Source organism: Podarcis erhardii, assembly GCF_964252035.2.
Source record: "Podarcis erhardii genome assembly, chromosome: 18".
Taxonomy (NCBI): domain Eukaryota; kingdom Metazoa; phylum Chordata; class Lepidosauria; order Squamata; family Lacertidae; genus Podarcis; species Podarcis erhardii.
Genome location: NC_138516.1, coordinates 11,257,963 through 11,281,720, shown reverse-complemented (window position 1 = coordinate 11,281,720; position 23,758 = coordinate 11,257,963). Strand labels below are relative to the sequence as shown.

Genomic DNA, 23,758 nt, shown 5'->3' with positions numbered 1-23,758 from the left:
ACACCCCAGAAATGATCTCTTTCAGCTTCTGCCCTCTGGGTTATAAAGACTAGGACTAGCTGCCTGAGAAACAGTTTCTACCCAAATGCGATTTTGGTTTTAAATGCAATGTAAGGTAGTCTCTGGGACGCAGGTGGCGCTGTGGGTTAAACCACAGAGCCTAGGGCTTGCCGATCAGAAGGTTGGCGGTTTGAATCCCCGCAATGACGGGGTGAGCTCCCGTTGCTCGGTCCCTGCTCCTGCCAACCTAGCAGTTCAAAAGCACGTCAAAGTGCAAGTAGATAAATAGGTACCGCTCAGGCGGGAAGGTAAACCGCGTTTCCATGCGCTGCTCTGGTTCGCCAGAAGCTGCTTAGTCATGCTGGCCACATGACCCGGAAGCTGGACGCCGGCTCCCTCTGCCAGTAAAGCGAGATGAGTGCCGCAACCCCAGAGTCAGCCATGACTGGACCTAATGGTCAGGGGTCCCTTTACCTTTAAAGGTAGTCTCTATGGGAGTATATTGTATTCGATTATGGGGTATCAGAGTTTTTAGGGGGCTAACTAGGTTGGGATAGCTGGGATAGCAGGCTTGTTGGGGTTTGAATGTCTGATGTACATTTTTCAATTTCTTTGTTCTGTATGGGACAATGACATTAAAGATTCTCGTATCGTATGGCATTCGGAGGCCCTGGGCATCTCCTCCAAGAGAGGAGGGGTTTCCTCAAAAGCCTCTCTGCACACCAACATAAAACATACAGCAACTGGGAAGTCGGGAAGCCTTTGCGAGTCTGGATTTGTGCAGGGATTCAGCCGGTCGAAGGCGTTCCCGGGATCGGGGCCGCCGCCATCACAGGCCGGCAGCTTCATGGAGAGCTGAGGGCCGGGAGGGGACCAAACATGAGCAACTGGTCCCCCACTAGAGGTAGGACCCCATAAGTGGTGCTATTATTTATTGTTTGTAAGATTTAATAATAATGATATTTTATTTATATCTCGCCTTCCCCAGCCGTAGCCGGGCTCAGATTTGTCTCGAAGTGCGGTGGAAATGTGGTCGACTCAACCGAAAACCCACCCACCCGCCCGTCAGAAGATGCCCCATGGGGGGGGGTCTTTTCCCCCTCTCCAAATTGCAAACAGGAGAAAAACACACAACACACCAGACGGAGAATCGCTTCTCAAAGGCCCTTTATTCCCAGGTTGGCTGTGTGCCCCACGCCTCAAATCTTGCATGGTGCCCACCGGGAATTTATTTGGGCGAGTGAGGGGTGTCGGGAAAAAGGCACTTTCTTGCGGGGAGACTGAGGGTGCCTCCTTTTCATGCCATGGCGGGGGCCGAGGAAGGGGTCGGGGTCTCTGCCCGCCCCAGGTCTTCCATTTGGGGCGAGGGCAGCCAGTTCTCTCGCCAGGTCTGAACCAGCACCACCCAAGCCCAGGAAAACCCGGCTGGCGTCTTCCTGGGACCCAGCTGGCCCTCAGCCCCGCTCTCTTAAGCCCAGAGATGCAGGAAGAAGAGAGAAAGCACTCTGTGTGCGCTCAGAGGCCCCTCTGCGAAGCACATGCCAGGCCCGGGGTTTTCCGCAGAAGTTCACCGGCGGGTTAGAGCGTGGTGCTGGTAACACCAAGGTTCTGGGTTCAAGCCCCGCACGGGACAGCGGCGTATTCCTACGTTGCAGCGGGTTGGACTAGATGACCGTCGGCGTCCCTTGCCCCTCTGCAACTCTATGAAATCTGCTCCACTAAGCACCCAGTGGGTGAGGCAGCCAAAGGGCACAGGGCCTTCTCAGTGGTGGCACCCTCTCCCATCAGATGTCAAGGAAATAAACAACTGTCTGACTTTTAGAAGACGTCTGAAAGGAAGTTTATAATGTCTGGTGTTTTATTTTGCTTTTAATCTGTTGGGAACCACCCAGAGTGGCTGGGGAAACCCAGCTGGATGGGCATGGTAAAAATATATTATTATTATTATTATTATTATTATTATTATTATTATTATTATTATTTATTATTTATACTCCACCCATCTGGCTGGGCTTCCCCAGCCACTCTGGGCGGCTTCCAAGAAAATACTGAAATACCGTAATGCATCAAACATTAAAAGCTTCCCTAAACTTTTATTTTATTTGGGGAATAATCATTCCCTAATAATAATAATAATAATAATAATAATAATAATAATAATAATAATTCCTACTGGCGGCAAGGAGGGGCAACTGAGAGAGGTGGAAAGGGCAGCTCTGAAATTCCCCGAGCAGCCAAAATGGATCAATAAATAGATAATTTACGTGGGATTCGGGGCTCGGGGCCCCAGGGCTCTGCACGCTCCCCATTACTGCAATTGCAGCTGGCTCTGGGAAGGGCACACACACACAAACACACACAGGCACAGCAATGGCATGCGAGTAGAATGGTGGAAGCGCTTTGCCCAGCGATTCTCGCAGGAACCAGTCAGGAGGGGGCTGGAGACGAGTCATTGCCCCACATAATAATGGTGGGGGGTCCGGCTGGATTCCAGAGGCCCCCCAAGTGCAGCTGAATCCCAGGCCGCTCTCTCTGTGCCAGGACAGCGACTCTTCCATGGGGTCAAGAAGGGGGGAGGCGCGAGTGTGGGCTGGCCGTTGCAAAAAGGGGTCCTTGTTTTTTCGCGAGGTGGGGGTCCTGGAGCAGCCTCTGTGTCCTGAGGAGCCCCCCCGCCAAGATGGGCGAGAAAAGGTCACACCGGGCGTCAGCCGTGGGGTTGGAAGGGACCCCCGTCCCCCAGTCTCCTTCCTCCTGGGGGGTCTCACTCAGCCTTCTTGGCCTTCCTCTTCCTCGTCCCCTCGTTCAGCTCCTCCCGCGACTTGGCTGGCAGCTGGGGGGGCTGCGGAGGGGGCATTTCGTGGCCCCCTCCGCCGTGGTGGTGGTGGTGGTCGTCGTGGTGGCTGGAGGGGACGGAGCCGAAAAGGATGGGGCAGGCGACCCCTTCGAAGGGGGCGAAGGGGGAGCCGTGGGAGTGGGTCGCCGTCATGAAGACCTGGGGGAGGAATCGCCGTTAGCGGTTCCACACCATTTGCATCCCCTCCAACATTTCTCCCCTGAAAATAGGGACGTCCTATTCCATCCCCTCCCACGTTTCTCCCCTGAAAATAGGGACGTCCTATTCCATCCCCTCCAACGTTTCTCCCCTGAAAATAGGGACGTCCTATTCCATCCCCTCCAACGTTTCTCCCCTGAAAATAGGGACGTCCTATTCCATCCCCTCCAACGTTTCTCCTGTGAAAATAGGGACGTCCTATTCCATCCCCTCCAACGTTTCTCCCCTGAAAATAGGGACGTCCTATTCCATCCCCTCCAACATTTCTCCTCTGAAAATAGGGACGTCCTATTCCATCCCCTCCAACGTTTCTCCCCTGAAAATAGGGACGTCCTATTCCATCCCCTCCCACGTTTCTCCCCTGAAAATAGGGACGTCCTATTCCATCCCCTCCAACGTTTCTCCCCTGAAAATAGGGACGTCCTCTTCCATCCCCTCCAACGTTTCTCCTCTGAAAATAGGGACGTCCTCTTCCATCCCCTCCAACGTTTCTCCTCTGAAAATAGGGACGTCCTATTCCATCCCCTCCAACGTTTCTCCCTTGAAAATAGGGACGTCCTATTCCATCCCCTCCAACGTTTCTCCTCTGAAAATAGGGACGTCCTATTCCATCCCCTCCAACGTTTCTCCCCTGAAAATAGGGACGTCCTATTCCATCCCCTCCAACGTTTCTCCCCTGAAAATAGGGACGTCCTATTCCATCCCCTCCAACGTTTCTCCTCTGAAAATAGGGACGTCCTATTCCATCCCCTCCAACGTTTCTCCTCTGAAAATAGGGACGTCCTATTCCATCCCCTCCAACGTTTCTCCTCTGAAAATAGGGACGTCCTATTCCATCCCCTCCAACGTTTCTCCTCTGAAAATAGGGACGTCCTATTCCATCCCCTCCAACGTTTCTCCTCTGAAAATAGGGACGTCCTATTCCATCCCCTCCAACGTTTCTCCCCTGAAAATAGGGACGTCCTATTCCATCCCCTCCAACGTTTCTCCTCTGAAAATAGGGACGTCCTATTCCATCCCCTCCAACATTTCTCCCCTGAAAATAGGGACGTCCTATTCCATCCCCTCCAACGTTTCTCCCCTGAAAATAGGGACGTCCTATTCCATCCCCTCCAACGTTTCTCCCCTGAAAATAGGGACGTCCTATTCCATCCCCTCCAACGTTTCTCCCCTGAAAATAGGGACGTCCTATTCCATCCCCTCCAACGTTTCTCCCCTGAAAATAGGGACGTCCTATTCCATCCCCTCCAACGTTTCTCCCCTGAAAATAGGGACGTCCTATTCCATCCCCTCCAACGTTTCTCCCCTGAAAATAGGGGCGTCCTATTCCATCCCCTCCAACGTTTCTCCCCTGAAAATAGAGACGTCCTATTCCATCCCCTCCAACGTTTCTCCCCTGAAAATAGAGACGTCCTATTCCATCCCCTCCAACGTTTCTCCCCTGAAAATAGGGATGTCCTCTTCCACCCCCTCCAACGTTTCTCCCCTGAAAATAGGGACGTCCTATTCCATCCCCTCCAACGTTTCTCCCCTGAAAATAGAGACGTCCTATTCCATCCCCTCCAACGTTTCTCCCCTGAAAACAGGGACGTCCTATTCCATCCCCTCCAACGTTTCTCCCCTGAAAATAGGGACGTCCTATTCCATCCCCTCCAACGTTTCTCCCCTGAAAATAGAGACGTCCTATTCCATCCCCTCCAACGTTTCTCCCCTGAAAACAGGGACGTCCTATTCCATCCCCTCCAACGTTTCTCCCCTGAAAATAGGGACGTCCTATTCCATCCCCTCCAACGTTTCTCCTCTGAAAATAGGGACGTCCTATTCCATCCCCTCCAACGTTTCTCCTCTGAAAATAGGGACGTCCTATTCCATCCCCTCCAACGTTTCTCCCCTGAAAATAGGGACGTCCTATTCCATCCCCTCCAACGTTTCTCCCCTGAAAATAGGGACGTCCTATTCCATCCCCTCCAACGTTTCTCCCCTGAAAATAGGGACGTCCTATTCCATCCCCTCCAACGTTTCTCCCCTGAAAATAGGGGCGTCCTATTCCATCCCCTCCAACGTTTCTCCCCTGAAAATAGGGACGTCCTATTCCATCCCCTCCAACGTTTCTCCCCTGAAAATAGGGGCGTCCTATTCCATCCCCTCCAACGTTTCTCCCCTGAAAATAGAGACGTCCTATTCCATCCCCTCCAACGTTTCTCCCCTGAAAATAGGGACGTCCTATTCCATCCTCTCCAACGTTTCTCCCCTGAAAATAGGGGCGTCCTATTCCATCCCCTCCAACGTTTCTCCCCTGAAAATAGGGACGTCCTATTCCATCCCCTCCAACGTTTCTCCCCTGAAAATAGGGACGTCCTATTCCATCCCCTCCAACGTTTCTCCCCTGAAAATAGGGGCGTCCTATTCCATCCCCTCCAACGTTTCTCCCCTGAAAATAGGGGCGTCCTATTCCATCCCCTCCAATGTTTCTCCCCTGAAAATAGGGACGTCCTATTCCAACCCCTCCAACATTTTTCCCCTGAAAATATTGATGTCCTAAGGAAAAGCAGGATGTTCTGGGATCAATTCAGAAACCAGGGCAGCTTCTGTAGATCTGATGCTGTCCCTGGAAAATAGGGGCACTTGGAGGGTCTCCCCTCCCTTCTCTGGGGGTCTAGGGGACAATGCAACCCACACTCTTCACCCCCCTGAGCTCAGCTGTAGGTGGGGGTCTAATGGTCCCTTTATCCCAGCAAGGTCTGTTTTTTACCAAGATGGCCAAACAAATAACGTCTGTATTACCTCCAAGATTCGCCAAATACAGACCCGCTTTCGCTAAACCCGGGTGCCAACCCTTCTATCCAGTGGAAAGATTTAATTCTTTTCCTCTTGGCCCCCCTGCCCTGCCCCATGGCCGGAGGCTCACCTTGCAGACGATCATGAAGAGGGTGAAGAAAAATATGAGTGTGGCTTTGGAGACAGGAAGCCAGTGAGCTTGTTGCAGCGTGAAAAGCAGCGCCCCGTACAAGCTGGCTTTGGAAGGGCTGCAAAGGCAACAGAAATTGAATTTATTTTATTTTCTAAATACAGTTTCAAATGCCTTTCCCCCCACCGCCGAGGGCCGCATTGCCTCCCGGGGGCCACACAGTGGTGGTGGGCAGGGCCAGAGGCAAAGGAAGGTGGTGCTACAAAGACTTTGGAACTCCCCGCCTCTTGACGGTCTCCCTCCCTGTGCTTTGTTTTGTACAAAAGCACCTGCATCGAATTCCTCTGAGGTCTTTGCCCCGTCCCTACCAACCCAGGCAGGCAGCAGAGCGCTTTACTCACAAGGTCATGTGCAAGAGCTCGTTTGTTTCCGGTTTCCAGATTCCTCGCAACAGCTGCTCAAAGTTGGACATGAGAGCGACTCCAGATCCTGAGGAAGGAGGGAAGGAAGGAAGGAAGGAAGGAAGGAAGGAAGGAAGGAAGGAAGGAAGGAGGGAGGGAGGGAGGGAGGGAGGAAGGAAGGAAGGAAGGAAGGAAGGAAGGAAGGAAGGAAGGAAGGAAGGAAGGAAGAGAGAGACTTATTGTTTCATTAAAAGTTTTTAAGCTAGATAACTGGATAACTCTCTGCCAGGGATCCTTCGGTTGTTCCCCTCAGGAGTCCCTCCCAACTCTATGATTCTGCAGTTTATTTAGAAAGCCCAAAGCCCACCTTTCAGCGGTTTCAGCGGAAGGAAAGGGGACTCTTTGCGGGCCGGACATCCGGCAAGGATGCCTCTCCCCACCCTTCATGAGGGAGCTGTTTGCAGAGGGGAACGGGACTCCAGAGTTTCCAACCCTGCCTGGAGACACCGCAGGTGGAATCTATAGCATTCTGCATGCCAAGCAGGTGTTCCAGCCGTGAAGCTACAACCTGCCCCTAAGATCAAAGTTTCCAGACTTCATGATCTGATTTAAGAAGGAATTTGCGCAGGGCGGGGCAGTGGCGTCCCACCTTTGACGAACCCGACGATGACCATGATGAGCCAGCCGTTGTGGTACTGGTGGTGAGCATGGTGGACCCCAGCCGCGATCTTGCGGACCCTGACCACCTCCTTCATCGCCACAAAGACCAGCTTGACCGGCAGGAAGCTGACGCACTTGTAGAAGATGTTCAGAGGGCAGTAGAAAGTCAAGTACCTGGGGAGAGGAAAGAGTGGGAGGTGAAGCCGGCGGGATTCCCTGCCACAAGGCGAGGGGGTTAGGTCAAAGGAGGTCAGGCCAAAGCTCCTGGACCAGTTTCTACACCTGAGCCTCCTTCGACCGTTCCTCATCAGGCTCGGTTTCTGCACTCTTTATCATCTAAGTCGCCCTCCTCTGCCCACCTTCCAGCTTGTCCACATCCTCCTTCAACTGTGCTGCCCAGAACGACCCAGCAAGGCAGGACAGAATGGGCATAGCTGTCAATTTACAGATTTGAAAATAAGGGACCAGCAGCCTCGGAAATAAGGGACCAGCAGCCAAAATAAGGGATTTTCTCAGCACAGGTATGTTCGACTTCTGAGCCCCTCCGAGCCAAAGGCAGAAAGCCCAGCCAGCAGCCAAACGAAGCCTCAAGCGGTGGTTCCCACAGCGCAGCAACCCGGCAAAGGGGATGCAGCAAGGGAAACCACCGTCCCCTCTCCGCTGGGAAGCGCTGAGCAAAGGCGAGTCCCCAGGCAAGGCGGCCGATTTGATCGGCACAAGGCATGCAAGCTCCACCCCCCAGTCGTTCTTAGACTCCTTATGGGGTGAGCAACGCAGCCAAGCAACACAGCTGGAGCCTCCCTCCTCCCTGGCCGGCAGGGAGGGAGGGAGGGAGAGGAGCTGCGTCCTTTGAAACCCGGGAAATTTAAGGGACAGCAGCGGGACACAGCGCTGGGATAAGGGACTGTCCCGCCAAATAAGGGACAGTTGTCAGCTATGCAGAACGGGGCACAAAATTGTTAGGGGTGCCAAATTTCAACACCCGTTGCCGCTTCAAGAAAGCTGCGCGCTTCTGTCTGCAGAAAGCGGCTTGCGAACCAGGAATTGATCTCTCTCCCGACAACGGAGCAGCTCTTTATTTTCTTATCTCTGTGGCCGCGATCTCCCGGGCACAGGCAACCCCACGCTATGCCACTGCCCCCCCCCACGCACCCTTTGTGCTCATGCAAGAGGGATTGTCTGCTTGGGGATACAGAACTGTAGGACTGTGCAGCTGGAAGGGACCCCGGGGGGTCATCTAGCCCAACCCCCCGCAATGAGGGGCAGGGGAGGCAGAGATGTGGCCTCACCAGACGGCCGTGGCCAGGAGGACGCTGGCGTTGTTGCTGAAGTAGTCGACGGGGGCCTCTCCCAGGAGCAGGTCGGCCAGGATGTAGCTGCCGAAACAGTAGAGCATGGCACAGACCCAGGAAGCGAAGGGGCTCTGGCGGGACAGTTCCACGGCACCTGCGGCGGGGGGGGGGGAGGAGAGAAGTGAGGGCATTGGATGAAGCTGAGCGCCAGAAGATCAGGGACAGAGTTCACCTGGGGAACTCCTTGCCACAGGAGGCGGCGACAGCCCCCCCCCGACTTGGGTGAAGAAGAAGAAGAAGAGTTTGGATTTGATATCCCGCCTTTCACTCCCTTTAAGGAGTCTCAAAGCGGCTAACAGTCTCCTTTCCCTTCCTCCCCCACAACAAACACTCTGTGAGGGGAGTGGGGCTGGGAGACTTCAGAGTAGTGTGACTGGCCCAAGGTCACCCGGCAGCTGCATGTGGAGGAGCAGGGAAGCGAACCCGGTTCCCCAGATTATGAGACTACCGCTCTTAACCACTACACCACACTGGCTCCTATACAACCAAGAATAAATAAGGTTGAATTCTGGACGCAAAGGATTACAGTGGCGCCTGGGTTTCAGAACGTCTCCGTTGATGGACGTTTCGGTTTTCGAACGCCGTAAATGCTTCGGTTTTCGAACGCGCCTCGGAAGTCGAACATGCCACGCGACTTCCGCTGGGTGCAATTGATCTGTGCCTTTGCAACCAATTTATTTTGTGGCTGTCTGTGCCTCGGTTTTTGAGCGTTTCAGAACACCGGGACGCATTACGTTCGAGAACTGAGGTACCGCTGTATCATAAAAGATGTGGGAGGAAAAGATTAATAATAGGACCCACAAAGGGGAGGATGGAAACCCGGGAGATATCTTGGGATCTTGCTTTTATGATTTACACGTGATATATCTCTGTAAAATTTTAATTTGAAAAACCAAATAGATTGTGTGTATGTGTGTGTGTGTATATCTGTCTATCTATCTATCTATCTATCTATCAATCAATCAATCAATCAATCAATCATCTATCTATCTATCCCTTATCCATAGGCGCCGACTCCATGGGGCTTGAGGGGGCCCGAGCCCCCTCAAAAATTCGTTTGGGGGGGCTCTGCCCCCCCAATAATCTCCGGCGCCCCTCCAGCAGAGCGCCATCGCCGCCCCTCCCCCAGCCCAAAATGCACAGGGAGGGGCGGGCTGCATGCCTCCTGCCCTCCCTCCCGAGCAAAAGCTCCACCCAATTTCCTTTGGAGCTGATTAATAGGCGCAGCACGCTCTCCCCTATTCGCTCACGAGGAGGCGGCGCCACTTTATTTGCATATTCATGAGCTTATTTATTATTCATGAGCTTTCCCGGGCCCCCCCAATATTTTTTATAAGTCCGCGTCCCTGCCCTTATCACATGCATAGGCAAACTCTGGCCCTCCAGATGTTTGGGACTACAACTCCCATCATCCCTGACCACTGGTCCTGTTAGCTAGGGATGATGGGAATTGTAGTCCCAAACATCTGGAGGCCCAGCGTTTGCCTATGCCTGCCTTATCACCTCTCTGTTCTGCGCAAGACCTCTCGGCTCTGTCTCTAGTTTGATGCAAAAAGGAGATTTTTTTGTTACTCCTGTGGGCCATTTATTGTGGGTTCAAATCCATGAACCAGGGCGGCGCTTAGCACCCGTGAGCAGCTGCAAGGGAAGGAAGAGGCCCCCTCTCTCTGTGAACCGGATACCCCATCCGCTGTCTAAAAATAAAGCAGGCAGGGGCCTAGGCCTCTGCTCTCCTCCACGGACGCCAGGCCACAAAAGCCCGAACTATCCTTTTCCCGCTTTGCAGAGACGATCCCAGGTCCCCCATTTTACAGGGTGGGGAGGCAAATGCAGGCCTAGATGATGATGATGATGATGATGATGATGATGATGATGATGTTTGAACCCAGGTACTGTTTTGAGAAAAAGGGACACGGGTGGTGCTGAGGGTTAAACCACAGAGCCTAGGACTTGCCGATCAGAAGGTCGGCGGTTCGAATCCCCGCAATGACGGACGGGGTGAGCTCCCGTTGCTCGGTCCCTGCTCCTGCCAACCTAGCGGTTCGAAAGCATGTCAAAGTGCAAGTAGATAAATAGGTACCGCTCCAGCGGGAAGGTCAATGGCGTTTCCGTGCGCTGCTCTGGTTCACCAGAAGAGGCTTAGTCCTGCTGGCCACATGACCCGGAAGCTGTACGCCGGCTCCCTCGGCCAATAAAGCGAGATGAGCGCCGCAACCCCAGAGTCGGCCACGACTGGACCTAACGGTCAGGGGTCTCTTTACCTTTACCTTTACTGTTATGAGAATTCTAAGGTCTAATATATAAAGTAAATGGTCATAAACGTACAAGGCAAACACATACATAAGTATATCAACCACGTGTCTGAAATAGTACAGGAGAGCAATCCTGAAGCCATTTGGACTCTCCCAAATTGACCTCAAATATTTCTCTGCAAGGAGGAAGGAAATGGGGAAAGCTTTCCAATGGTCTTTGGACTGTAAGGGCTCACAACTCCCTTAGCAAATACGGTCTGGCAAGTATCTATTAAGCTGAGCACACTATCAATATGCGTAAGAGATTCAGGAACTGAGTATTGACTGTCTCCAAGGAATGGCCAGGTCACCCAGAAAAGGCAATTGATAAGGCATGATTGATCAGGTCTCCTGGCAGACAGGAGAGAAGCAACACACTCCCATTTCTCCCAGGGACCATCTCTTTCTGGGATGTATGCCTGATGTTTTGGAGGAGGGTGGTCTTGAGCTACAGGGTGGGCAATTTCAAAAGACTATATAGGGGCTTGTGCACCATTGTTCTGGGTTCCTCCAGAATGTGGGGAGTGGGGACCCTGTTGCAACAGTTCAATAAAGACCAGGCTTACTAGCCGCTTTGCTTCTCAATATTCTCTGCTTGGCCTCTGTTATTTTCTCCGACCGATAGAGAACCTACTTAAGGACTCTACATGGGCCCATAAGGGAAAGAGAGCAGTATTTTTCTTCTAGCAGTGTATATGTTAGCTTGAACAGAGTGGGCCGCATTCTGCACCAAACCCAGGACCCTCCTGCCTCTCCAAAACCCTCCTGTTCGTTCAAGGCCACAAGAAGCAAGCCGTCCACGGTTTCTGGGGGGGGGGGGGAATGCTCTGCTGGTGAGGGTAGTACCCTAGAGAATCCCATCCTTACTGCCCCCCGCCAGCCTTGCTGGGTCCTCAGTGCCCAAGTCAAGCAGCTGCAGAGCCTGCTTCTAATTTGGGAAAGGAATGAGGACCCAGGGAAGGGAAGCCGGCGAGAAACTGGATATCCCACAACGGCCAAGAGGCAAGGGCTTATTTTGCCCCTGAGAGAAAACGTTGGCGGCCCTCTCAAAGCCGTCCTTGACCAGAACCGATTCTGCGCTGTTATAAGGGGGGGGGGACTGTGCCTTTTCCCTAATTATTGCTTTCACTTCATGGATCAATGGTCTCGTTAGGGAGTAAAATCCATGTTAAATTGCTGTTTTAGGGGTTGTTTTTAAAAGTCTGGAACGGATTAATTCGTTTTGCATTCCTTTCTATGGGAAAGAAGCGCGCCTTGGTTTTGGAACGCTTTGGTTTTGGAATGGAATTTCCGGAAGGGATTAAGTCTGAGAAGTACAGTGGTACCTCAGGTTACATACGCTTCAGGTTACAGACTCCGCTAACCCAGAAATAGTACCTCGGGTTAAGAACTTTGCTTCAGGATGAGAACAGAAATTGCGCGGCAGCAGCAGGAGGCCCCATTAGCTAAAGTGGTGCTTCAGGTTCAGAGCAGTTTCAGGTTAAGAACGGACCTCCGGCACGAATTAAGTACTTAACCCGAGGTACCACTGTATTCCCTTGTGAGCTGAGGAGGCTGGGAGCATCTCTGAAGCAAACAGGCCTCCTTCCTGATCCTGACCCCATGGCCTGAGTCTCACTCTGTTGCCCAGTCTGGTCCAAAGTGGGTCCAGTTTCCTCTGCAAGAGGAGCTGGGTCTTAGCAGGGGATCGCCTCTCCCGCTCCGTCCCGGGGGCATGCCTACACACTGCGGCCGACCCACACCCAGGCCCCCTCTGGACCCCTGGCCTGTCCTTTCAAGGAAAAAGAGCCCCAACTGCCTCCATCCATCACACCCGAGGTCTCAGCCTGGAGGGTCTCAGGTTTCCCCAAGCCAAGGTTGTCTCTGGCTCCTTGGAGCTGCTGACTGTGTTTCTGTGGGACATTCCCACCCCACACGTCTTTATTTAGAAAGTGCCTTGCTTGGGGATGAGAAACCCAGCACAGCATCACCGCCGCCACTCTATTACACATAACCCCACCCCAATACAGCAGCCCCCCATGACTGAAATACAGGCTAGACCCTTGGGGTCCAGTTGCATGGGTCTTTCCCCCCCCTCCCAAGTCTGCCCCCTCCCAACTTGGGAACACATACAGGAATCAGCACAAAGCCAGAGGGAGGTGGGCGATTCAGTCTCAAAAAAAATCCATGGCAGGGAAAGAGGTACTTACTCCAGATAAATTACCCTGGGGTAACAGCGCTTGGGGGGGCGGGGGGCGAGTCTCCCTCCCCTCTTATTTCACAGCCCCTGGGATTTATGTTAGCGGGTGCAGACCCTCAGTTGGTTAAGTATTTTTATCGTTTTTTTATTTATTTATTGGGGAGCTGTCCCCGCCCCCGCTACGCCCATGCCCCCCTCCTCTTCCTTAAGCCCCCTTAATCCACTGCAGCTCTGGAGGTTGCGGGGGGGGGGAAGGCTTTGCAGGAGGGTAACTTTAAATCCGCTGGGGATTTGGCACGGGGAAAGATGGAGACAGAACCTTAATAAATCCTTAATAAATCACGCGCCCACCCCCCGAAAAAAAAAAGGATGAATGGGGATGTTCTGAGCCTATGGTCGGTGCGGGGGTGGGGGCGGCACGGGGAGGGTAGCCTAACACCGTGGGAGGAAAGGGGGTCGCGGGGGGGGGGTCGCGCGCGAGGAGGTGGTCTCCTTGCCTTTTTCATATTTGAGATAGAGGATGGAGACGACGAAGTAGCCCAGGTCGAAGACGGGGAAGACGGGCAGGCGGGCGAAGGCGGCGGCCAGGTCGCCCACGTCCAGGGCCCCCACCAGGTCCATAGCGGCGGAGGCGGCGGCGGCAGGTGCAAGCGGGGGAAGCAGGAGCGGAGAGGCCGGGAGCGCACGGGAGCGCAGGCGGAGAGGCCGGGAGCGCACAGGAGCGCAGGCGGAGAGGCCGGGAGCGCACAGGAGCGCACGGGAGCGCACAGGAGCGCACGGAGGAGGAGGGGGACGCAGCGCCGGGGGGAGGGGGGGAGGGGAGGGGAGGGGGAGGGGAGGGGGACGCCCCCGCCCGCCCCCCGCAGCACCGCCCCCGCACGGCGGACCTCCCTCCCTCGGTGGGGCGGAGGGGGGCCACATAGGAAGCTGCCACCTTGGACAGTGCCAAACCGCTTGGCGACTATCCAGGAGAGGCGCGTTTTCCCCGAACTGACAGCAGCGCCTTTTCCGGGCGTCCAGCCAGCAGGTGAATCGGAAGATGCTGCGAATTGGGGGGGGGAATGAACTTGGGGGCTTCTGCCCTGGGAGCCCCCCAACCCACCCCTTGGCAGCCCAGAAACCAGAGCCACCACTCTCGGAAAGAAAGGAAGAAAAAGGAAAGGCCGAAAAAGAGGGGGTCGCTAAGTTCTCCAAAGGGCGAAGCTACAAATGCGCCCCCCCCTCCACGGGAATAAGTGGCTTTGATTTCGATTTTAAATTTATGCTTGTCAAGTTTGTGCATTTCACCAATTCGCTCATTTTCAACGATTCTGCATTCATTTTGACATTTCAAAACCTGACTTCCTTCTTGCCCCGCTTTCTGCGGCTCCTGAAAATTAATTTCCATATATTTTGCATGTCCAGATTAGCCTAACTTGCTCGTTTGTTCATCTTCTTTAAATATATTGTTAGGGGATACGTGGCTTTGGTGGAGGCTGGAGGCGACCAGAGGCGGCGCTCTCGCTCGCCTAATAATAATAATAATAATAATAATAATAATAATAATAATAATAATAGGCTGATAGGGAGAAGGGACGGGCAATGACTTTGCTGCCACAGGAAGAGAGATAACTCTTCGGATCTGGGTTTCCTGGAAGAAGCGTGTCGTTGGCCACCGCAGTTTCCCCGCTTTGGCCTGACTCAAGTGCACGCCTCTTCGGTTCGCATTCTGCAGGGGGAGTGGGACTCCAGATCTTCACTTTGCTTAATTAATCCGGATTAAGTTTACCCCACCTCGGATGGCTATATTCAACAACTCCGCTTTCGACCCCTCTCGCCGGTCGCGCCAGCCAGGATCCGAATGAAAGGGAGCTCGGGGGGTTTTGAACGCGGGCAGAGGCTCCTCCCCGCATACCGGATGAATTGCAGACTTGGAAGGGACCCCAAGAGTCATCTAGTCTGACCCCGCCTCGCAATACAGGCTGGTGTTTATAAAGCTGATGCGGATCTTAATCTGTTAAAGTACTGTGATTTTTAAAAAACGGATTTTACTGTTCTGCTTTTTTGTATACCGGTTGCAGGGTTGTTTTTTTTTAAAAAAATTAACTATTGTATCCAGTGGCGCGTGAATTTTATGAAATAAGTAAATTGTGAAAATTTTTATGAAATAAGTAAATTGTGAAAATTTTTATGAAATAAGTAAATTGTGAAAATTTTTATGAAATAAGTAAATTGTGAAAAATTGGAGCCCGTTAGTCATCTCACGGCTACCCGACCCTGGTTTGAGCTTTCCTCGTTCGTAGATTCATCTAATCCCCCAGCCATTCAAAAACCCCGCCGTGCATTGGCCAACACCTGGTAGCAGGGAGTTCCACAGGTTAACAGAAATGGGCACAGACACCCAGTGCGATGGGGCTTTTTGCTCTCAGCCAGCTGCCCTTCTCCCCAGATGCCCTTCCCGTCCCCCAGTTTCTCCTGAAACAAACTCCCTTCCTGATTCCCACGTTTGCTGTTTATCACCAGCAAAATCTGAGTTTCAGAAAGGGCATGCGGCTTCACAAGCTGCTACTGAGCGTGCGCAGATTGCGGGCTGGGCTCCGGCGGGTGGGCGGGGCCTGCGGAGGGGCGTGTCTAACACGTCATCGGGACTCCTTCCCGGAATGGGCGAGCGCCACCTGGCGGCCGAGGCGGGGAAATTTAAAAAACAAGGGAGGGGGGGATGCCGCTTGCTGATTGGCTGCGGCGCTGATTGACGTCACTAAGCCTGGGGGGAGCCCTTCTACTTCCGGGAGGAGACTGGGAGCAGCAGGATGCTGGGCGATTTGTTGCTCTTCGGGTAAGTGGGGCGGGGGGGGAGGGGAAAGATGCAGGGTTGCTAAGCAACGCCTGGCCCAAGGGGAGGGGGCAGGGCAGGAGAGGATGAGCCCCCCTTGCAATGTGGGGGGCTAATAGGGCGCCCCTGCAGCAGGAGCTGCACCTGACGGATTCCTGCCTGTCGCGCAAATAGGAGGCTGATGGTGGCGGCAGGGGAGGCCAGGAGGAGGGGCGATCTTCTTTGGCTTCATTCCCTCCCGACATCTGGCCCTCCAGATGTTGCCAGCAGGACCAGTGGTTAGGGATGGTGTGGCGATGGGGGGTGCTAATAATAATAATAACAATAACAACAAATTTTTATTTATATCCCGCCCTCCCCAGCCGAAGTCAGGCTTAGGGCTAACAACAATAAAATAAGACAACATTCTAAAATCATTTCATTATAAAATTACGTCAAATCAAATTGATGGCAACCATTGGGTAGCGTTCTGTGAAGATTGCCAGAGGAGGGAGTCAGGCTGTGCCCTGACCAAAGGCCTGGTGGAACAGCTCTGTCTTGCAGGCCCTGCGGAAAGATGTCAAGTCCCGCAGGGCCCTAGTCTCTTGTGACAGAGCACTACACCAGATCGGGGCCACAGCCGAAAAAGCCCTGGCTCTGGTTGAGGCCAGCCTAACCTCTCTGTGGCCTGGGACCTCCGAGATGTTTTTGTTTGAAGATTGTAAGTTCCTCTGTGGGACATACCAGGAGAGACGGTCCCGTAGGTACAAGGGTCCTAGGCCTTATAATAATTTATTTATACCCCGCCCATCTGGCTGGGTTTCCCCAGCCACTCCGGGCAGCTTCCCACAGAATATTAAAATACAATAACCTACTAAACATTAAAAGCTTCCTTAAGCAGGGCTGCCTTCAGATGTCTTCTAAAAGTCTGGTAGTTGTTTTTCTCTTTGACATCTTGTGGGAGGGCGTTCCACAGGGCAGGTGCCACCACCGAGAAGGCCATCTGCCTGGTTCCCTGTAACCTTGCTTCTCGCAGGGAGGGAACCACCAAAAGGCCCTCGGAGCTGGTCCTCAGTGTCTGGGTTGGACAACGGGGGTGGAGACGCTCCTTCAGGTATACAGGATCAAAGCCATTGAGAAAAACCCCATCCCTTGAAAGCTGCTCAGTTTCTCTTTTTCCTTCTCTCTCCCCCCCCCCCCCATGCAGGACACTGTTGGTCAACGCAGGAGCAGTGCTAAACTTCAGGCTGTAAGTGCTCAGAGGTGGGGGGAGCAGCTGGGCTGGGGAGGGAGGTGGGGTTCAGCTTGGGGGGAGGAGGACCACAGTTCTGGCTTGGAAGAAAGGGTTCAGGATTTGGGTGCTCAGGAGAAGCCACCTTCTGGCCACTTATTCTCGCAGAAAGCGCCGCGTTCAAGTCTTCGCCGCCAGGGGCACGCTCCATTGTCTTCCGAGACGGACGGATGTTGGGACGTAGGTGTTCCGTTAAGCCAGAACTCATCAGTGGAGCTCTCGTCTTCTGTTCATTTGTCCAGATCCCTTTCAAAACGCTTCCATTTCATACCAGTTGTGAGATGCTCTGGCTTGCTGTAAATCCTCCTCTCTCTTGCCTCTTAGGAAGAAGAGAGAGAGCCAGGGCTTTGGTGAAGAAGTGAGGGAACCCACAACAGGTAAGACCCTCCAGGCAGGTGTGGGGTTGTAGCTGAGGCCTCCATTCTGCGCCCCCCTTGCTGTGCATTGTTGTTGTTTAGTCGTTTAGTGGTGTCCGCCTCTTCGTGACCCCATGGACCAGAGCACGCCAGGCACTCCTGTCTCCCACTGCCTCCCCCAGTTTGGTCACACTCATGCTGGGAGCTTCGAGAACACTGTCCCACCATCTCATCCTCCGTCGTCCCCTTCTCCTTGTGCCCTCCATCTTTCCCAGCATCAGGGTCTTTTCCAGGGAGAGTCTTCTCTTCTCATGAGGTGGCCAAAGTCTTGGAGCCTCAGCTTCAGGATCTGTCCTTCCAGTGAGCACTCAGGGCTGATTTCCTTCAGAATGGAGAGGTTGGATCTTCTTGCAGTCCATGGGACTCTCAAGAGTCTCCTCCAGCACCACAATTCAAAAGCATCCATTCTTCGGCGATCAGCCTTCTTTACAGTCCAGCTCTCACTTCCATACATCACTACTGGGAAAACCAGAGCTTGAACTATACGGACTTTTGTTGGCAAGGTGCATTGTGCATTGTGCTGTGCATTGTGACCCTCTAAAAACCCCGGTAAGGTTGTGTGATTTCATAGCTTTGGGATACCCCCATGCCAACCATGGAGAAGGGCTTTGGGTGACAGGTGTTGCATGCAATTGGGTGCTGAAGCCTCCAGGTTCTGTCATCTCCAGGGAGAGCTGGCAGAGGCTCTCTGGCCTGAAGCCCTGGACAGCTGCTGCCGGTCAGTGTAGGCTGTTCTGAGATCGGTGGCTAATGATCCGACAGCTTCTTCTGCAAGAGAGCCCTTGCAGGGGATAGCTTTGCCCTCTGTTGAGCCAACCTGACGTGAAACCACACCGCTGCCTGGTATTCCAGACCGCTTGGTTCCACATTGGTTCTGCAATTGCTTTATCTAATTCCTCAAGGACGGCTGCGAGTTCCAGACACTTAAGGAGCCTGATTAATTCTTACGCTACAGCCTGAACGATGACCATTAGCGGTGCCTGGCCTCTCCCTTGAGCCTGGTTTCATGGAGATGGTTCTTAAGAACAATCTTGCAAGAATGAATCCATATTCAAAAAAACAACAAATCTTCCCAGCTTCCAGGGGCTTCCCATTTTTCAAACACAATTTCCTCCTGCATTAATTGCGCCTCGTGGCGTTTCAAAAAAGTGCCTAGAATTGAACTCCAAAGTCAGAAAAATGTTCTAGTGCTACTTATAAATTGCATCTTGTTTGATAAACCGGAGAGTCACCCTGCATAATTTTCTCTTGTAACTTTCCCTTACAGGATTCATATGATTGAATTACTTCTAAGGATTCCCACCTGGAATTGCAAAGTGCCTTGCTCACAGCTTTGGTACTTAAAATATTACGATTGCAAGCAGCCTCAAAGCTGGGGCTCAGGGTTTCTTCAAAACTTAAAAACCAGGGCACTTTTTAAAGGTTTGGTCTCCCATCTTGATTTGAAATGGTGCCCCATTGTACCCCAACGCCAGCAATAATATGCTCCTTGATCTTTGCAACCGTTGCACAAAATCTGGTTATGAGCAAGCAGAGAGACAAACAGCTTTCCAAATACTTGTTAGTAGATTAATTAGTTCCCGTTATTGTGCACAAATGTCGTTGTGCATGAAAGGAGTATAGCTTGAGAGGACTGGGGCAGCAATAGGGACACCTGCCATTTTATATTATTTTATTTTATTTCCACCTAGGTGATAACATCAGGGAGTTTCTGCTGAGCCTGAGATACTTCCGGATTTTCATCGCCCTGTGGAATATCTTCATGATGTTCTGTATGATTGTGTAAGTCAGTGGGGGGGAAAGGGTGTCATCTTCCCAGTTGCGCGGTTGGTTTGGGGGCATTTTACGTTCATATTTATTACTTGCAGCCTCGTACCCAGCGCTGCTCAGGAACCGAAGGGCTATGGGGAAGCTGGATTTGAGCCATTAAGAGGTCCAGATTTCACCTCGGCCATTGGCACACCATGGCTCTTTCTTTTGCAATATTGGGGACAATAACCTTGGGCCTGTTTATAACCAAAATATTTTCTCCCTGCTTTTGTCTTCTAGGTTATTTGGATCTTAAACCATCTTTGGTGGACTTTGCTGCTGGCTATAACAACCTGGGGAGTGACTTTCAGCTGGAAGTAATGTCTTGTCCATGAAGTTAAAAAAAAAAAAAGCCATGTTTTTAAGCACTGCAAGTGTCTTGGTGTCTTATTTCTTCGAAAAAGAGAAATCTCATGAAATTGTGGCTTCTTTTTGTGCCCAAGCATATATAAAGATGATTTATTTCGCCTGTGGTGGGGGTTATTTAGTCCAGTTGTTAAACTGGTTTATTTGAACCGTGGTCAGGCCTGAAATATGCGAAACCTGCCCAGCGGCTTAGCCATGGTAGTTTTGCGGCCAAGAGACCACAATTTGAAGCCAGGGTTTGCTGTTGGCATTACAAAAAGCTTGGTTTTAACCGCAGTTTGGTGTGATGGGATTCCTCGGCCGTGATCTGTTCGGCTAGGGTAGCTGGACACTCAAACTGAACTCTGGAGAAGCCAAGCCATGGTTTGCCTGTCTCTGGAATGACCCGTGGCTTGTTCAGCAAACCATGGTTCTGTCTTCTTCTGCGATCCCTCGTAGCCGAGTCAGATTGTCTTCCATAAACACGATTTTAACAATGAGTCCGTAAGTGACTGTGGAGGCCAATTCTGGATCCCCACGTCCTTCCACAGTGGGGACATTGGTTTCCGGGCGGGAGTTGATCACGGTGAGGGTTTGTCAAGTGCGCCTTCCTCTTAGCACGTTTCTCCCTTGCGTCCTGAGTTTGAGTGTCTCCAAAGCCCATGACACCTTTGGTCAAGGCTGTTCTCCAACTGGAGCGCTCGCAGGCCAGTGTTTCCCAGCTGTTGGTGTTTATACTATATTTTTAAAGATTTTCCTTGAGAGAGTCTTTGAACCTCTTTTGTTGGCAACCAGCATTACGCTTTCCATTTTTAAGTTCGGAATAGAGTACTTGGTTTGGAAGACGATCATCAGGCATCCGCACAGCATGACCAGTCCAACGAAGTTGATGTTGAAGAATCATCACTTCAACACTTGTGATCTTTGCTTCTTCTGGTACCCTGGCATTAGTTCGCCTGTCTTCCCAAGTGGTGTGTAAAATATTTCGGAGACACCGTTGATGGACTCTTTTAAGGAGTTGGAGAGTAGTTGTTCAGCAAACCATGGTTCTGTATTTTGAAAAGGTTCCTTGCGGCAAGGGGAGTTCGCTTGTCCAAGACTCTTACAGAATGGAGGCAGGCATGACGGGTTCAAGGGAGCTGTCCGGAGCAAACATTCCCCCATTCCACTTCCCTTAATGGCGGAGGAATAGGAAGGCTCTCCTGTTAACGGTGGGCCAGAAGCGATGGTTCGGCCATGATGGAAAATCCGCAGCTGCCCCACCCGGATTATTCCTTTGCCAAGTGACAACCCTAACCTGCGTCATTTTTAAAAGCAAACACACCTTTGCAAATCACATATAATTTAATGATCCCAGTGATTTTGGGGGATTCACAGAAGGGTTTCCCCCCCTTTTTATTTTCAGTTCTGCTTGACTGCTAAAACTGAAGTGTCTACTGTCACATACATTTTTATTTTTTATTTTGAAAAAGAAGCCAGGCCTGCCTTGGTTTACCTCAGCGGCAAGGCCAGCGGTGGGGGGCGTACTTTAGACATGCCCAGGAACACCACGGCCCCTTCTGAATGCTTTTTTTACCTATTAAAAAGTTAAAAATGCACCTGCAACATAATGGATTCATAGCTCTGAGGGAACATCCTGAGAGGAATCGTGGACAGGGGGCCAAATTTTTCAAAAACGTTGTAGTTTGGCTGGGCCAACAATTAGGTGGTGTGTTGGAAGTCTAGATTTCTGTACCGTATTCCCCACCCAAATTGATTTTTGAATTCTGAATTTATTGAAAAAATATTAACATATTGGATATATATTAAAATTCTTATAACATATATAAAAGGTAAAGGGACCCCTGACTGTTAGGTCCAGTCATGACTGACTCTGGGGTTGCGGCGCTCACCTCACATGGCGGGGATTCGAACCGCCAACCTACTGATCAGCCAGCCGAAGAAGCTCGGTGGTTTAACCCACAGTGCCACCCACGCCCCATATAACATATATAATGCATTAAGATTGACTGCAGTTCTCACTCAGGTCCACCAGGATTGAGAACTGTCGCTCACTGATTGGTCAGTTAGTTGGAAGTTGTTAGTGTTCGAAGTCACTTAGCATTATATATATCAAGAAGCCGGCTAGGCTGCAGTCAGTCTGACTCCAGGAACACTTCTAGCTGCTGCAATAAAGAGCTGGGAATCTAAAAGAGCTGAGATCTTTGTCCGTCTTTCCTACTATTTAACACACACACACACATACATATATATTACAAACTGAATATATTTCATAGTTTTTAAACAGGTAAATCTGAAGGACGGGACGAAGTATTGTATACATATTTCTTCTGTACATGTATTTTATATTGCGTTTAAACTGACGTAAATCTGAGGGACGGGCTATTGAACATAATGTGTGTGTGTGTGTGTGTATATAAACTGATATCTTTCATGTTTAAACATGCCAAATTTTTCAAAAACGTTGTGGTTTGGCTGGGCCAACAATTAGGTGGTGTGTTGGAAGTCTAGATTTCTGTACCGTATTCCCCACCCAAATTGATTTTTGAATTCTGAATTTATTGAAAATATATTCATATTAATATATTGGATATATATTAAAATTCTTATAACATATATAAAGGGACCCCTGACTGTTAGGTCCAGTCATGACATGGCAGGGATTCGAACCGCCAACCTTCTGATCAGCCAGCCGAAGAAGCTCGGTGGTTTAACCCACAGCGCCACCCACGCCCCATATAACATATATAATGTATTAAGATTGACTGCAGTTCTCACTCAGGTCCACCAGGATTGAGAACTGTCGCTCACTGATTGGTCAGTTAGTTGGAAGTTGTTAGTGTTCGAAGTCACTTAGCATTATATATATCAAGAAGCCGGCTAGGCTGCGGTCAGTCTGACTCCAGGAAGAGTTCTAGCTGCTGCAATAAAGAGCTGGGAATCTAAAAGGGCTGAGATCTTTGTCCGTCTTTCCTACTATTTAACACACACACACACACATATATATATTACAAACTATTGAATATATTTCATAATTTTTAAACAGGTAAATCTGAAGGACGGGACAAACTATTGAATACATATTTCTTCTATACATGTATTTTATATTGCGTTTAAACTGACGTAAATCTGAGGGACGGGCTATTGAACATATATCTATCTATCTATCTATCTATCTATCTATCTATCTATCTATCTATATAAAACTGATATCTTTCATGTTTAAACAGGTAAATCTGAGGGACGGGAAAACGATTACATACTGCTTTTATACATATATCCTTCACGTTTAAAATTACGTAAAGCTGAGGGACGGGCTATTATATACACCATAGCTTTATATATATATATATATAATGGATTAATGGAGAGGGGTTCCTGTAAATATATATATATATATATATATATATATATATATATATATATATATATAACACTATGATATATCACATTTAAACAGGTAAATCTGAGGGACGGGACGAACTATTGAATACATATTGCTTTTATACATGTATTTTATATTTTTTCACGTTTAAACTGAGGTAAATCTGAGCAATGGGTTTTGAATACATATTTCAACAGTAATACACACACACACACACCTTTGCAAATGACATATAATTTAATGATCCCAGTGATTCTGGGGGGATTCACAGAAGGGTTTCCCCCCTTTTTATTTTCATTTCTGCTTGACTGCTAAAACTGAAGTGTCTACTGTCACATACATTTTTATTTCTTATTTTGAAAAAGAAGCCAGGCCTGCCTTGGTTTACCTCAGCGGCAAGGCCAGCGGTGGGGGGGGGGCGTACTTTAGACATGCCCAGGAACACCACGGCCCCTTCTGAATGCTTTTTTTACCTATTACTGATCAATGGGGCACATGTATTTTAGCTTCGGTTCTGCTGGATCAAAAAGTTAAAAATGCACCTGCAACATAATGGATTCATAGCTCTGAGGGAACATCGTGAGAGGAATCATGGACGGGGGGCCAAATTTTTCAAAAACGTTGTGGTTTGGCTGGGCCAACAATTAGGTGGTGTGTTGGAAGTCTAGATTTCTGTACCGTATTCCCCAACCAAATTGATTTTATAATTCTGAATTTATTGAAAATATATTCATATTAATATATTGGATATATATTAAAATTCTTATAACATATATAAAGGGACCCCTGACTGTTAGGTCCAGTCATGACATGGCGGGGATTCGAACCGACAACCTTCTGATCAGCCAGCCGAAGAAGCTCGGTGGTTTAACCCACAG

General features: G+C 50.6%; 2 protein-coding genes across 3 annotated transcripts; one reads left to right on the top strand and one right to left on the bottom strand.

The window, feature by feature from the left end:
- Nucleotides 1–1,150: 1,150 nt before the first annotated feature.
- On the bottom strand, nt 1,151–13,556 carry TMEM38A (transmembrane protein 38A). Its single transcript, XM_081846396.1, has 6 exons — nt 13,341–13,556; nt 8,311–8,467; nt 7,011–7,195; nt 6,362–6,449; nt 5,961–6,078; nt 1,151–2,992 (listed from the first exon to the last, which is right to left on the bottom strand). The coding sequence occupies exons 1-6, from the start codon at nt 13,462–13,464 to the stop codon at nt 2,762–2,764; spliced, it is 903 nt and encodes a 300-aa protein (XP_081702522.1). The 5' UTR covers nt 13,465–13,556; the 3' UTR covers nt 1,151–2,761.
- A 1,989-nt stretch (nt 13,557–15,545) lies between these two features.
- Nucleotides 15,546–19,518, top strand: SMIM7 (small integral membrane protein 7; the record flags this gene model as incomplete). 2 transcript variants are annotated; one of them, XM_081846514.1, is made up of 5 exons in its annotated part: nt 15,546–15,658; nt 16,842–16,883; nt 17,250–17,302; nt 19,033–19,123; nt 19,391–19,518. In XM_081846514.1, exons 1-5 carry the CDS (start codon nt 15,633–15,635, stop codon nt 19,404–19,406), a joined length of 228 nt encoding a protein of 75 aa, XP_081702640.1. In that variant the 5' UTR covers nt 15,546–15,632. The 2 variants fall into 2 exon arrangements, with proteins under 2 accessions (XP_081702640.1, XP_081702641.1); XM_081846515.1 differs by lacking the exon at nt 19,391–19,518 and having other exon boundaries at nt 19,033–19,127.
- Nucleotides 19,519–23,758: the final 4,240 nt, after the last annotated feature.